The sequence below is a fragment of the Malaya genurostris genome, chromosome 2 (assembly GCF_030247185.1).
Source record: "Malaya genurostris strain Urasoe2022 chromosome 2, Malgen_1.1, whole genome shotgun sequence".
In the NCBI taxonomy this organism is placed as follows: Eukaryota; Metazoa; Arthropoda; class Insecta; order Diptera; family Culicidae; genus Malaya; species Malaya genurostris.
Genome location: NC_080571.1, coordinates 291,062,294 through 291,075,568, shown reverse-complemented (window position 1 = coordinate 291,075,568; position 13,275 = coordinate 291,062,294). Strand labels below are relative to the sequence as shown.

The 13,275-nt window shown below is 38.9% G+C and overlaps 1 protein-coding gene across 1 annotated transcript in view; it reads left to right on the top strand.

Annotated features, from left to right (window-relative positions):
- LOC131430565 (BRCA2-interacting transcriptional repressor EMSY) overlaps window positions 1-13,275 on the top strand; it is a 30,742-nt gene that overhangs the window by 8,173 nt on the left and 9,294 nt on the right. Inside the window, exons 3-4 of the mRNA XM_058595631.1 lie at window positions 2,456-2,822; window positions 2,888-5,711. Coding sequence (XP_058451614.1) covers window positions 2,456-2,822; window positions 2,888-5,711 — 3,191 coding nt within the window. The remainder of the gene's footprint in view (window positions 1-2,455; window positions 2,823-2,887; window positions 5,712-13,275) is intronic.

Here is a 13,275-nt window from a genome sequence, read left to right as displayed (position 1 = left end):
CCATAGGGGGGAGTACATGAAATTTCCAAAATCGAAAATTTTTTTTGATGCCGAAACTCTTAAAACTGCATGAAACATCGAAATTTAGTGTCCCCTCAAAAAAAAATTTTTTTTTTTAAATCAACTTTCTGGGACTTAGAAAAATTTTCATATTTTTTCTAAGTCCCAAAAAGTCGATTTTTTCAAAAAAATTTTTTTTCGAGATGACACTAAATCTCGACGTTTCATGCAATTCTAAGCCTTTTGGCATCAAAAATTTTTTTTCGATTTCGAAAATTTCATGTACTCCCCCCTATGGTGATTTTTCAAGATATATGAAAATTTCACTAAGTGGACTAAGAAGGCTTTTTTAGATTAGCATCACTGTTCTCATACAAATAGGCAACGCAAATGTCAAGCACTAGTTTGGAAAAATGATGCTGACTATGTGACATAAACACTGAAGCATGCTTTTGTGAACTACTCGAATCCATCTGAATCAATTGGTGTCAAAATTAGTATCCAAAATTATTTAATAAAAGTATGAAACATATTTTCATGAGACTGTTATGAAAGAAGAGAAAGGCATTATCACACCACTAGGTGGATTAAGAAGGGTTTTTTTTAAATCGACTCGTACTTGGAAAAATTTTGAGATTTCTGAAATCGATTTTTTATACCAAATGTTTTAGAATTGCATGAAACATGAAGATCTGCTGATTTCTCAAGGACTATTGCTTATTTATGAAAAAAAAACATTCAGCAATGGCTTCTGCTCCTTCGAAAAGAACCATTTGTTATTAGTTTGCTGAATTTGAAACTGGTCGTACAGGTCCAATTCAGGTGGTTATTGCAGAAAACATTAAAAAAAAATCACGAAACGGTTATATAAAATCATAGAGATATTAGAAGGCAGTGTGGTAACAATTATGCATGAACATTTAACCATGAGCAAGCCTTTTTTTCAATGTGGGTTACCCGTTTACTCACAGTCAATAAAAATAACGTGTTGCACATTTAGGGGTTTGAGGGATTGTGCGAAATGCACATATTTTGTTCCGATTTCTTCGTGCTTAAAGCATCTGCTGCTCCCCTGAACTGTTAAGCCGAGATGGCAGTTCAATTTGAACCGCTTTAAGCACTGATGAGTCGAAGGCGAAACGCGAAGAATTCGAAACGTGTTGAAGATTCAGAGTAGAGATGGGCAAAACAGTTTATTTCAAAGAACCGTTCAGTGATGCAGAGTTCTATTGAAGGAAGTAGTTCTACAGAGCCGTTGGTTCATTCTTTTCATAGTTGGATTGACTAAGCGAAAAACCTTAATTTTGATAAGTTAAGCGTGCAAAAAAGTCCTAAAAATTAGAACTGAGGAACTTAAGAGATGAAGCTTTCTTATTAGGGAACTACCGTTCTCGAAAAAAGCAAAAAAAAAGTTCCCACGACTTTAAACTACCGTTCTCGAAAAAAAAACTCTTGCTCATATATTCTTTTACTAGTTCTTTTGAACCGTTCGCAAACGAGTTACCCATCTCTAATTCAGAGCATTGTTTGATCATGTTTACAAGTAATAAATCAGATTCTCTGCGTCGATATGTGACTATGGATGAAACATGGATCCATTTTTATACTCCGGATTTGAAACGATCATCATCTGAGTGGACCACGTCCAATGCGTCCAAAGGCACAACAATCAGCTGGAAAGTTTAGGGCTTCAGAATTTTTTCAGAACACATGGTCATCAAATATCTTGAGAAAGAAAAGCAATCAATAGGCAATATTACACAGCGTTGCTAGATCGTTTGATCGCAAAAATCAAAGAAAAACGATCCCATCATTAATTCTAAAGTTGGACAGCTACTGAAGACACCTGCAATTGTTACAGCACGTGGTAATTCCCGTCGCACGTCCACTGTGTCTAGACCGATTAGTAATCCGTAGTTCATCGAGATGAATTTCAAAATCTTCGGATCTTCAAAGATACACCCAGAAAGTATTCGGAATGCCTCGTTTTTTCTCGCAAACGTGATGGTCGAGCACTTATCGGGATTTGCTATCGCACAGTTCACTTTACACCATTCTGCGACAAATAACAACTGCCGTTGGAGAAAGTCCGCATCTTCTGAGATGCGGATGTTGTAGTAGATCTTGACATCACCAGCAAGCGAAAGATGAGATGAGTAAAACTGGTATCGCGGAAGTACAGTAAAAATATTGCAGGGCCGAGATGGTTTCCCTGCGGAATTCCGGATGCGAGGAATTCTTTAGAAATTTGATCACTAATTTCAATTAAATCCAAGTCGGTCTAATGAGGTCGTGATTCATTATATCAAAAGCTTAGGAATGATCTGTGTTTTAAAATGTGTTTCTCGTTAAACTGTGTTGCTGAAGAGTTACGTCAAAACAAACAAGAAATTAAACAAACTATACAAAAATAATATTTTGACTAATTATTAATTTGTTTCTCAATTTATTACAGAATTTTTGGTCCAAACACCTACCAGGATTGGTGCCGAGAGGGTCGTCGCACTTTTCCAATTCTTCCCCGAACGGCGCCGTACACTGCGTTATCATATATAGCAAATACCGTTTGTGAACAGATTTCTCGTCGAAATGCCAAATTGCCACATCCGTTCGAAACGTCGCAAAATCGGCTTCAGAAGGAACAGGAAGAGGAAAAAAAGAAATTGATGGAATCCCAACAACAACAGCAGCAGCAGTCAGCGTCCCTCAATCAGGCACCCTCCGAGAAACAGCAGGTTGAAATGGAGCCTATTGCAGTTCCACTGACACCACCAATGGAACCAGTTGTGCAAACACCTCCGCCGGTTGTCTTGATGGATCCGGTAATTATTGAATGTTGAAGGTCGATGTACTTATTTTTAATTTCAATCCTCTCTTAAAATTACAGTTCGTTGAAGCGGCTAACAAGAGTTACATTAACAATGATCTGAAAAGAACCTACCCGTCAGATCCCGTACCGCCCCTTGGAAGTTTTAATAATCGCGACAACTCGCCGTTACGTAAAAAACCGCAGTTGTATCAGGAGTTACAGAAGCAAGATTCACTATTTCATCAGAACCCGATTGTGACTTACCATCAGCAACCGTATCAGCAGCAGTTTTCTCCCCTTTCTCCGCATAAATCTCTCGGATCTCCGACCAGTTTCGGCACCTCACCACTAACGAGTAACAATTTTAACGTCAAACCATTGCATGGCAAAAACAGCAATAAACCAGAACGCCAACGGAAACAATCTGTTACGGCGAAAAGGAACCAGAACAAAGCTAAAGCATCATATCAGACAAACAAACAGACAAGCTCTGCAGGTACAAAGGGATCGAAAAATACGGCAATCCCCCAGCAGCCTCTAATACCACAAATTGGCGGTCCGATAGCTGCCACCGGAGCAAAGGGTAGCGGAAGAGGCAACAGCGTGAGTAGCCCGCACTTGATCCATTCGTATGCGAGTCCGTTGCTACCCTACGAAATACCACAGCCGATCGGTTCTATGGATAATCCTACCGAACCACTTCAATTGCAGAAGCACCTCACATCCAACATTGTCTATCAAGCACAGCAAAACCAGTCGACGCTCGGAATGACGGCTTCCCCTCTTAAATCACCCTCATTCGGGGTATCATACGGTGCTCAACAACAACAACAACAACCGGGGTCAACTGCATCAAATATGCCTCCCAATTCTACCAACTATGGTGGTCAACAGCAGCTGCTTCCATCATCCAAGAAGGACATTCAGTACAATCTCACAAAGCTGAACCCCACAAACCAAGTTTCAATGAAGAATAACCTGAACATCCCATTGAAACAGTCAAGCTCTTCAATTATCCATGGCAAGAATCATCCACTGTTGAACTATCACAAGAAATCTCCTTCCAAAAATGTACTGATACCGACATCCTCAGCGGCGGCTGCGTTGGCCAGTCTCGGAATTCCGAAGCCGATTCAAAGAAAGGATAGTCCAGTGAACCCAGCAGATATTCCGAATCCGAAGATAATATTTTCTACCACTGGAAACGTTCAACCGGAATCGACCGGTCGTCAGTCTGCCGGTAGCCAGATAACCATTTTGGATCAGATTACCCTACACCCACCCAACAACGCGTTAGTACAAGGTACTTCGACAGCGGGCCTACCAACAAGTACAGTCGCAAAGCTACCGGCATCGGTAGCCAGTTTCATTTCGAGCCCGACCTCTACCATATCTTCAAACGTGTCGAAAACAATCAGCCCGGTTGGAACGAATGTTGCAAATAAAATGGTCACGTTAAAGGGACCCAATTTAGCAGGGTTTACTCCCGTCAAAAGTGGCAGTAAACTGTCGGTACATAAACTGCAGCTGGTGCCAATCAGTCAACCGGTCGGTAAAAACAATGTGATTGTTTTACCAGCGAAATCCGCCACGGGTGGAGTTTTGAATCCGGGACAGAAGATCACTATTCCGAAGAGCGTTGTGGATACCGGAACGGTGACGAACTTACTCAGTCCGCCGAAGGTCATCGTTCAACATCAGCCCGATTTGAATAACATTGTCGTGTTCGACATTGCCGCAGATCAGAAAGTCAAACCATCGAGCGGAGTTCTGAATTCTCAGATGCAATCTGGTCTACCGGAAAAATCAGTGATTACCGAGGACACTCCAGTGGACATCGTTTCAACTCCGCTGGATGTAGTGACCGGAGCCGTAAAGTTGCGGGAACTCTCAAAAGGTATTCTTTCACCAACCTCTGCTTCGGGTTCTCCATTGACGGAAAAAATGGTGAAACCGCAGCCCACGGGTTCAAACTTTTCGACAGTCGCAACGTCCAAGTACAATTCAAACAATCCCACGAAAACGACGAAATTCGAAGCCGACAGCACGGCCTCGGGTCCCTCGCTGGCGGCCACCAAAAGATCGAAAATCAACCATCGATCAACGTCAGCGGCTGCTGCCTCTACAAGCGCCATTGTACAAAGTAGTAAAACTGCAAAATCTAAATCAACTGCGGCGGCTGCCAGTTCGACTACTGCAGCAAGCACGGACATTTCACCTATGAATCGAATTCCAGTCATGAGCACAACCGATTGGGAGCTGGAACTAGATCAGGCCAATCAGATAACAAACCTCAAAACAAATCCAATTATCGCAAAGCCCATCCCGAAACCTACACTAAAAATAAAAACAACTCCCCCAATGCCAATCGCGAAATCAACAACAACAACAATAGCTCAGAGTAGTACCAGCAACAGTCAGAATGCCCGAAAAGCACCTCCTCCTCTTTCATCCAGTTCTATTACTTCAACCTCATCTACGAGTGCGTCTTCGCCGGTCGTCGGCGAACTGCAATCATCCGTATCCACGGACACAAGGATACAACAGCTGACCCATAGGCCGCCCTCCGTTGTGCCTATCGCTCCCAATCTTGCTGGACCAACAGCACAGCCCGTGCCAACACTTACGTCAACGCCGAAAGCCAACAACAAGCAGACAACACTTCACCCGCTGGATACAACACCACCGAACGAACGAAGCGACGATACGTCGGCAACGGACTCTGCCGATGCCGAAGAAGACCCTGACGTCGGAGAAGAGGACGATACAATCGAAGAGGAGATGATTATCGTCGACGAACAGCACTTCAATGCGGTAATCGAGGAAGATCCAGAGTTGGACGAGACATTCAACGAGCAGGAGCTGGACGGCGAACGGGTGGAAATCGTTAACGTCGGTTACGGTAAGTAGTGACAAAAATTGAAAAAATTTTGACACTTTATACAGAAATTAAAGCCCGCAGATTTTTTTGAGTTTACAAACTTTTTCAACTCTGTCTGAATATATTCAAAATGTTCACCCCAGGTCTGACAAGTTAACTACTATATAGTAAAAGTATTCGGTTTTAAAAGACGTAGAAAACAATCGTTTCATTCGCTACGCATTGGTGGCTATCAGGATGGTGGCAATTTTCGACGCAGGACTACATCTTTCCTTAGTATATTTGTACATTTTTTTCAAATTTCACAACACGAGTGTAACAAAATTACTCCACATTTGACTGATCTACAACAGCAATAAGAAATGGAGTTGGTTTTATGAGTTACTCGGTGCCGTTGATGGGAGTAGATATGAAAGCACATGATCAAAGCTTACGATTTTTTTTTCAAAAACTTATACCCAAAAATTCTACCAGCTGCAAGACCGTCGGCATAACTCATTACCGACCTATACTAGTGTAAAAATAGCTCCGGCGTAATAACACACAATGTTGATATGACATGAAACCACGACGACAGTGCTTCTTTAGGGTAAAAAAATGTATGTAAAGACTGTCCCAGAAAGTATGGACGCACTTTGATTTCGCTGTAAATAATTAACAAGTGTTAGATATTCAAGTTTTATTTGATGTACTGATAATTACATTAGATTACAACAACAGAATATTATTCTCAACATTTGCTACTTAGCCATTGTAGACTAGCTGGCGCACCTTCTTGCGAACGTTCCTCATTAAATTCCGTACAGACTTCTTGGCGACAAGTTCTGATACTTTTTTCCAATCTTTTTCGAACTGTTGAATGGTTTCGGCTGCCGAGACATGTTTCCTAAGATGTGCGTTCGTTAATGCCCAAAATTCCTCAATTGGTCGAAGTTGTGGGCAATTTGGTGGATTCATGTCTTTTGGGACGAAAGTGACATTATAGGTAGTATACCATTCTACCGTTGATTTCGAGTAGTGGCAAGAAGCAAGATCTGGCCAGAAGACAACAGGATCCTTGTGGATTCGAATCATGAGTAGAAGTCGTTTTTGTAAACATGCCTTGATGTATATTTCGCTGTTCATTGAAGCAGTGGTGATGAAGGGTTTCGAAATCTTACCGCAGCTACAAATTGCTTGCCAGACCATAACTTTCTTACCAAATTTTTCGACTTCAATCGATGTCTCGGACTGGTTTAACACTTGCCCTTCTCTCAGCGTATAATATAGTGGTCCCGGCAAGGATTTGTAATCGAGTTTCACGTAGGTTTCGTCGTCCATGATTATGCAGTTCAAATTTCCAGCAAGAATCGTATTGTACAGCTTTCGAACCCTCGGCCTGATAGATGCTTCTTGTTTCGAATTACGTTTTGGTTGTTTCTGCTTCTTATAGGATCGAAGATTCAAACGTTCTTTAGCACGAAGAACATTTGACTTCGAAGTGCCCATTTTTTTGGCCACATCCCGAACTGAAACCTCCTTCTTTTGTTCGAACGCCTTCAGTATACGTTTATCCAACTGAGGGTTAGCAGGACCTTTTTTTCGACCCGTTTTCGGTTTATCCTCAAAGGTGTTATCCTTACCGAACTTCTTGATTGCATTTCGCACTGCTTTTTCACTTACTCCTTCCATTTTTGCTATCGTTCTCAGTGACAGTCCGCGTTCTGTGCACCATTTGTACACAATTTTTCGACGTTGTTTTGCTGAAAGTCCACGCATTTCGAAACAAACTAATGAAAACGAATAAACAACTGCACAAGTGGTTAGAGAAGAGTGTAAACAACAGGACGCAGCCATAAAAATTGACAGATTCTGAAGCATTGCGAAATGGCAGCGGTTTTTGGTTGCGTCCATACTTTCTGGAACAGTCTTTAAAAAAAAAAATTATGGATTGCGTTATTTGAATTTTCATTTCATTTACGAATGAGACAGTAAAATATTGAAAATGAGACTGTTGGATTGGATTCTTTCATTGAGAATGCGTGACAGTTTTAAGCTCTGGTGAGAACCAACTTTCGTCAAGAGCACAAAATATTTGTGTATTGGGGTGCCAATATTTTGAGGTCACCTCTTATTTCGTAAGGCGGTTTTGCTCAAAAGATTAAGCACCTCAAACAAAAGTCCCTATGCAACTTTTGAGCCAAATCGGAACTTAGAATTGGCTCAAACGTCGAGATGTCATATCGAAAAAAAATTGTAAACAATGGACTGGGACTTTTGATATTCGAAAGCAAAAGTAATATTTTTATGCCAAATGTTTTACGTATATCGTAATATTTTTATGCCAAATGTTACTATATATCGACGAGCAATTCTAAGACATTTTGCATCAAATTTTTTTTTCCTATTTAAAATATTTACTATTGTAAGCAAAAAGTAGCAAAACTTTGTTCAAAATTTCAAAATTCTTTATTTATTCTTCCGAATCTATTTCGTCCGTTTTTTTCAATCCTCGAAACAGTTGGTAAAGTAAATTTCCGGAATAGGCTTCAATGCGAGTAGCGATTTGCGTTGATGTCTTCAGTTGACTTAAAACGGTTTCTCCGAAGTGGTCGTTTGAGTTTGCTGAGTAGCCAGAAGTTACACGGAGCTAAATCAGGTAAATGCGGTAGTTGCGGAATGAGATTGGTTAAGTTTTTGGTGGGAAGATCACGAAGAATCAATGCAGTATGCGAACGGTGCTTTATCGTGGTGCAAAAGGCGGGTGGGTTATGTCAGAGACATAACTGGATGTCGTGAATACGAAAACAACTGACATGTTCCTTAACACTTCCGAATATCAATTAGTTGATCAATTGTATGAGCTATGCAAGCATTCCCCTTTTTCACATTTTTCGCAAAAACAAAGAAGGCTTCACTTGATCTCGATTACTGAGAATTTCACACAGCGAAAAGTGCACAAATCAAATCAAACACTAAACTGAGGATATTTACCTTCGATTTGCGAACAACAAATCCTAATAGTTAGTTAGAAAACTTTCAGGGCCATTAGAATGGCTGATTTTGTGTGATGCTCTTCACATTTGTTTTTCACCAATGCAAATGACTGGCAGTTGTGACGTAATCGTTCTTGTCGGAAGCGAAACTAGCTTTGCAAACGACATAAAAAACAACTACTCGCAGTGGTGATAGAATCCAAACTGATCCAATTCTCCAATTTTTGTTAAGAGGTTTCTTTTTTCGTGATTTCGTCTGCAGCTTTTTCACTAATGGGCGGTCCTAACGGCTATAAAAATAGCAGCATATAGAATTTTAATTTCGATTATTTCATTTCGGATTTGCATCTCATTGAAAGAAACTATCAGGAAAGCTGTACGGGATTCATTCCTGCCTTTCAGAAGGACCAAATTGTGGAACTCACTACGACATTAAGCACTGTTCGGAACATTTTTCTCGAACGATTTGTTGTACAGCAGCAGATAGTTTGTTCTCTTTCTCAGAACGCGTTCTGATCGGCTGGTGTTAACATGGGTCAAATGAGACAGGTTTTTCAATAGTGTACTATTGAAAAACTTCAATGCTTTTTCTCTATACGCTTAAGTTGAAAAATTTCGTTTCTATTGGTAGTTAGATTATATAAATCCTTCCACAGATCACTGAGCTATGAGCTTTAAAAATACGTGAAAGGCAAACGCGCCTTATGAATGATCATCCTCTTTGATACTCGGTTATACCAAACATTTCAGAAAAGTTTAATTTTGAATTATTTGAGATTATGTCACACAACTGAAAATTTTATCATAAAATTGTGATCATATTTACGATGGCATGTAGCAATTATGTTGATGAGATATTCACGATCAAAAACTTATCACTCTCTCAGAGGGTGAATTTTGAAATGGCACCCCATAGTAAAGTAAGTCGTATTCACGACAAAAACCAAGAGCTGTCCTGCTGGGTTGCCATGTTCTTGTGACCATCATCTTTTCCGCAAAAACGAAAACTACGAAGAAGTATGTAAACATAAATTAAAGTTTGTTGATGCTATATATCTGTAATCTGTTGAAACAAAGATGATTTTCATATGTTCGATTATAAATGTGATATCGTTATGAAACGTGCGGTGCCAAATTGTAATGCTGACTTTCACAATCGATTATGTGTTTTATTTTTCTTCATTTAGTTTACTTTGCTCTCACTGACTTGCTAGCTTTGAAAGCCCCACACGTCCGAGATGTTGGCTACGATAGAACTGGCTAGAGCGCCTTATTGATGCCACTGGGCTGATCTCATCCCTTTATCTCATAACATTGAACATGAAACATTTCTTCAATGTACCTGAACCAAACTGTGAAATATTTTAAAATGTTTATATAGGTTTTTGTCACACTTTCCCATTAAAAATGGTTTTAAATCCTTATGCGATCGATTTTTGCCTTAAAAATAAATCCACTAGCCAATTTAGGAAACGTATTCGTCTCAAGTGTTACAGTTCGTCATGGGTCTGAATATCTACTAATTGTTTCGTCTCAAAACATGATCACAATTTCACATAATTACTCCACATTATGCATTTTTATTTCAACAAAAATGCACCGACTCAGTATGTAGGTGCATTTTGGAGATGGCAAATTATGGACTTTTTACCCAGATATGGGTAGAAGAGATTAACAAGAAGATTATTTGCTCATATTTTCCTGTAAACTTAACCGAATTCCAGATAATTTTTCTACCAGCTTTCTGAATACTACAGAAGTTTCAACTTCTACACTCAAAATAATAATCATGTTATAGTTACGTGAAAAGTTATGTGGATATTTTCCACCCTACTTTTCACGTAGGTTTTAATGGACTGGCATTTAAAAGCTGTTTAATGCCTAATCCAGTAAGAGTTACGTGTTTCATAGGTAAAATGTAATGTACTGTTCATATCACATTTAGCTATCAGTTCATATCATATTTAGATACCAGAGAATTAATAAGGGGCTGGGGTCCACTAGGAGATTGATAGTACCTATTAGCTCTCTCCGGACTATACCAGCCTAGATGCCGTGTGGAATCCGGCGGAAAAAAATGAACCAAGAATAGATCCACTGGGTTCCTGCTTCCATGTCGTAAAGGGCGATAATTGCAGGAGTTTCTTTTTTCTTTCAGTTATAAGATATTTTCAATGTTTTACTTCTGATTACTCTATTTTACTAAATCATCTCTTTATTCAACCTATCAATTTCCGTCTAGCTTCGGAGAAAAGTTTTATTAGGAATGATTTCTTCTTCCATGTTATTGATTGTCTTTCAGGACTATAAAATGAATGATAAAAATCAACCATTGCGCAAATCCGTTTATATTACAAAGTTAATAACAGAGATAACATATATCGGTATATTGAATACATAGTAAAAAACACTTGATATTAATATTGCAAACAGTAAATTAATATTTTTCTCGGTAGCCGGCTGCCCAGATCAACTAATATAACCAATTAATAATTTCAATAAACAATTCAAATAATAAAAATAATAAAGAATCGGAAATAATAAAGAATCAAGACGCGTGTGAATTCTGTTGACCTTTGTTTGGTGATTTAAAATGATTTTATAATATCTGTTTAGAATATTTCCATGCAATGAATCAACTTTCTTGTCTAAATCCTATTCGCTCGTTTATTTTGTATCACGTAGTTTCATTTATAAAAACGTGCTTAATCCACCTAGCAGTGAGATGATACCTTTTTTTTATTAATCGGAATGTGTTTTTTTTGCATGACTAAAAAAACGCGAAAGGTAGATGCATAAACGAGTGACTGCATACTCGACAGCCGGCTGTCCGGAGTTTTGTCAATTTCGGAGATTGACTGTTTCGTGCATTATATTGCCAGCACAAAGTAACACATAAAACGATAATACTTTAAAACATTCTTGGTAGCCGGCTACCCAGAGCAATGAACACATGATAACATTATTAAAACATTACTAACAAAGTATCCTCTCATGTGATGCATGTGGGAATGCAGAGGATTCCTCGGTTCTTAGTAGCAACATGCATCGAACTAACAATCCTTTCCCTCCCAAGTAGATCTGCATTCGGACGTGGCCGGCGTCGGTATTGATCAGCATGCATGGTTCAATACAGTTTGCACAGTGTGAAACAATGTGTTATTCCCAAACATGTTACTTCAAAAAATCATTTTGCAATCTCAATTGGTCCAGATCAATAACGGAGTAGCAACACACGGGCGGTCTCTAATGCTAATGCTAATGCTATTTAGATACCAGAGAATTAATATTTAATATTGGTTGAAGTTAAAAGGGAGATATTTCAGATTTCTATATAAATCTATGAAATGAAAAATACTATGTAAAATAAAACATTTATTTCAGAAAATTAGCATGGAATTGCAGTGGCTGAAAATAAACAGCAACTGATAACGTCGTGGGATCTCGAACCGACAAGCCGCCAGAAATCGTTTTTATTGTCTCTGCCATCCAACCGAAATCGAAGTCGAGATCCGAGAACTCTCACAATTACATGAGTTGTGTTTCTAGCTTCCTACCAATGTTGAGACCGTGTTTCGGTAGGCCAACGGCCTGTTTGAAGCATTCGGCAGGAGCGGGCACACTTCCGGGCTCACGTAGGCACTCGGTCCAGTTGAACAAATGGAAACTTTTATACTGGAATGGTCCTGTCGATATAGTAAAAAATTGTAATTAAATAACATTTCTCTCAAATATTTACACTACTTACACATTGAGGGGCACTGTTCGCCATTTTCAAAATCGAGTTTTTCACACCGGAAATTCACGTAATTGTTTGACGTTTGGTCAATTCACTCTGATGTATTTTAGGGGGTGTTCGTATAACATTCATTTTCGTCACGTAAAATATTCAATTTGACATTTGAAACCAGTTTACGTAATTTTCCAAGTAAATCGAACGAGAATTTTTATTTGAGTGTAGGTGGATCTAGTTTACCGTGTGGCTGACAGCTGTCCTGTAACATACACTGATCAAAATTGACACGTTAACATCTCATGTGCAAAACATATAAACTATGATTATAAGTTTTTTTACGTGACTTTTTCACGCGGATTTAAAAAGTTACTCGTTTTCTTGTTTTGTCATTCGGATCCGGACGTTTTATGCATTTCTAAGACATTTGGCATCAAACAAAAATTCTTCAACTATCGGTTTTTTTCTAAACGGATTTACAAAGATACGCGGTCTCAATTTCTCCAATGACCAATTTTTTTAGAGTACACCATATATTAACGTTTTATGCATTTCTAAGACATTTGGCATAAAAAAAAATTGTTCAATTTCGGAAATCTCAAAAGTCCCAAAAGGTATTTGTTACTCGTTTTTTTAGCGGTTCTTTTTATGCGATACGTATCCCCCGCGTAAAAAAGAGAGTTCAGTGAATAAGTCTAAAGACTATGAATTTTGAATGGAATCCATAGTACATTAATTTGACATTCACTTCAAAATGATAAATGCTTGTGACACCAGATTCTATGAGAATTTTACATAAATGTCTCTTTGTTTTACTCACAGATATCAATTGATTCACGATTTTTCAAATCAAGTGAAAAATATAAATACGCCACAT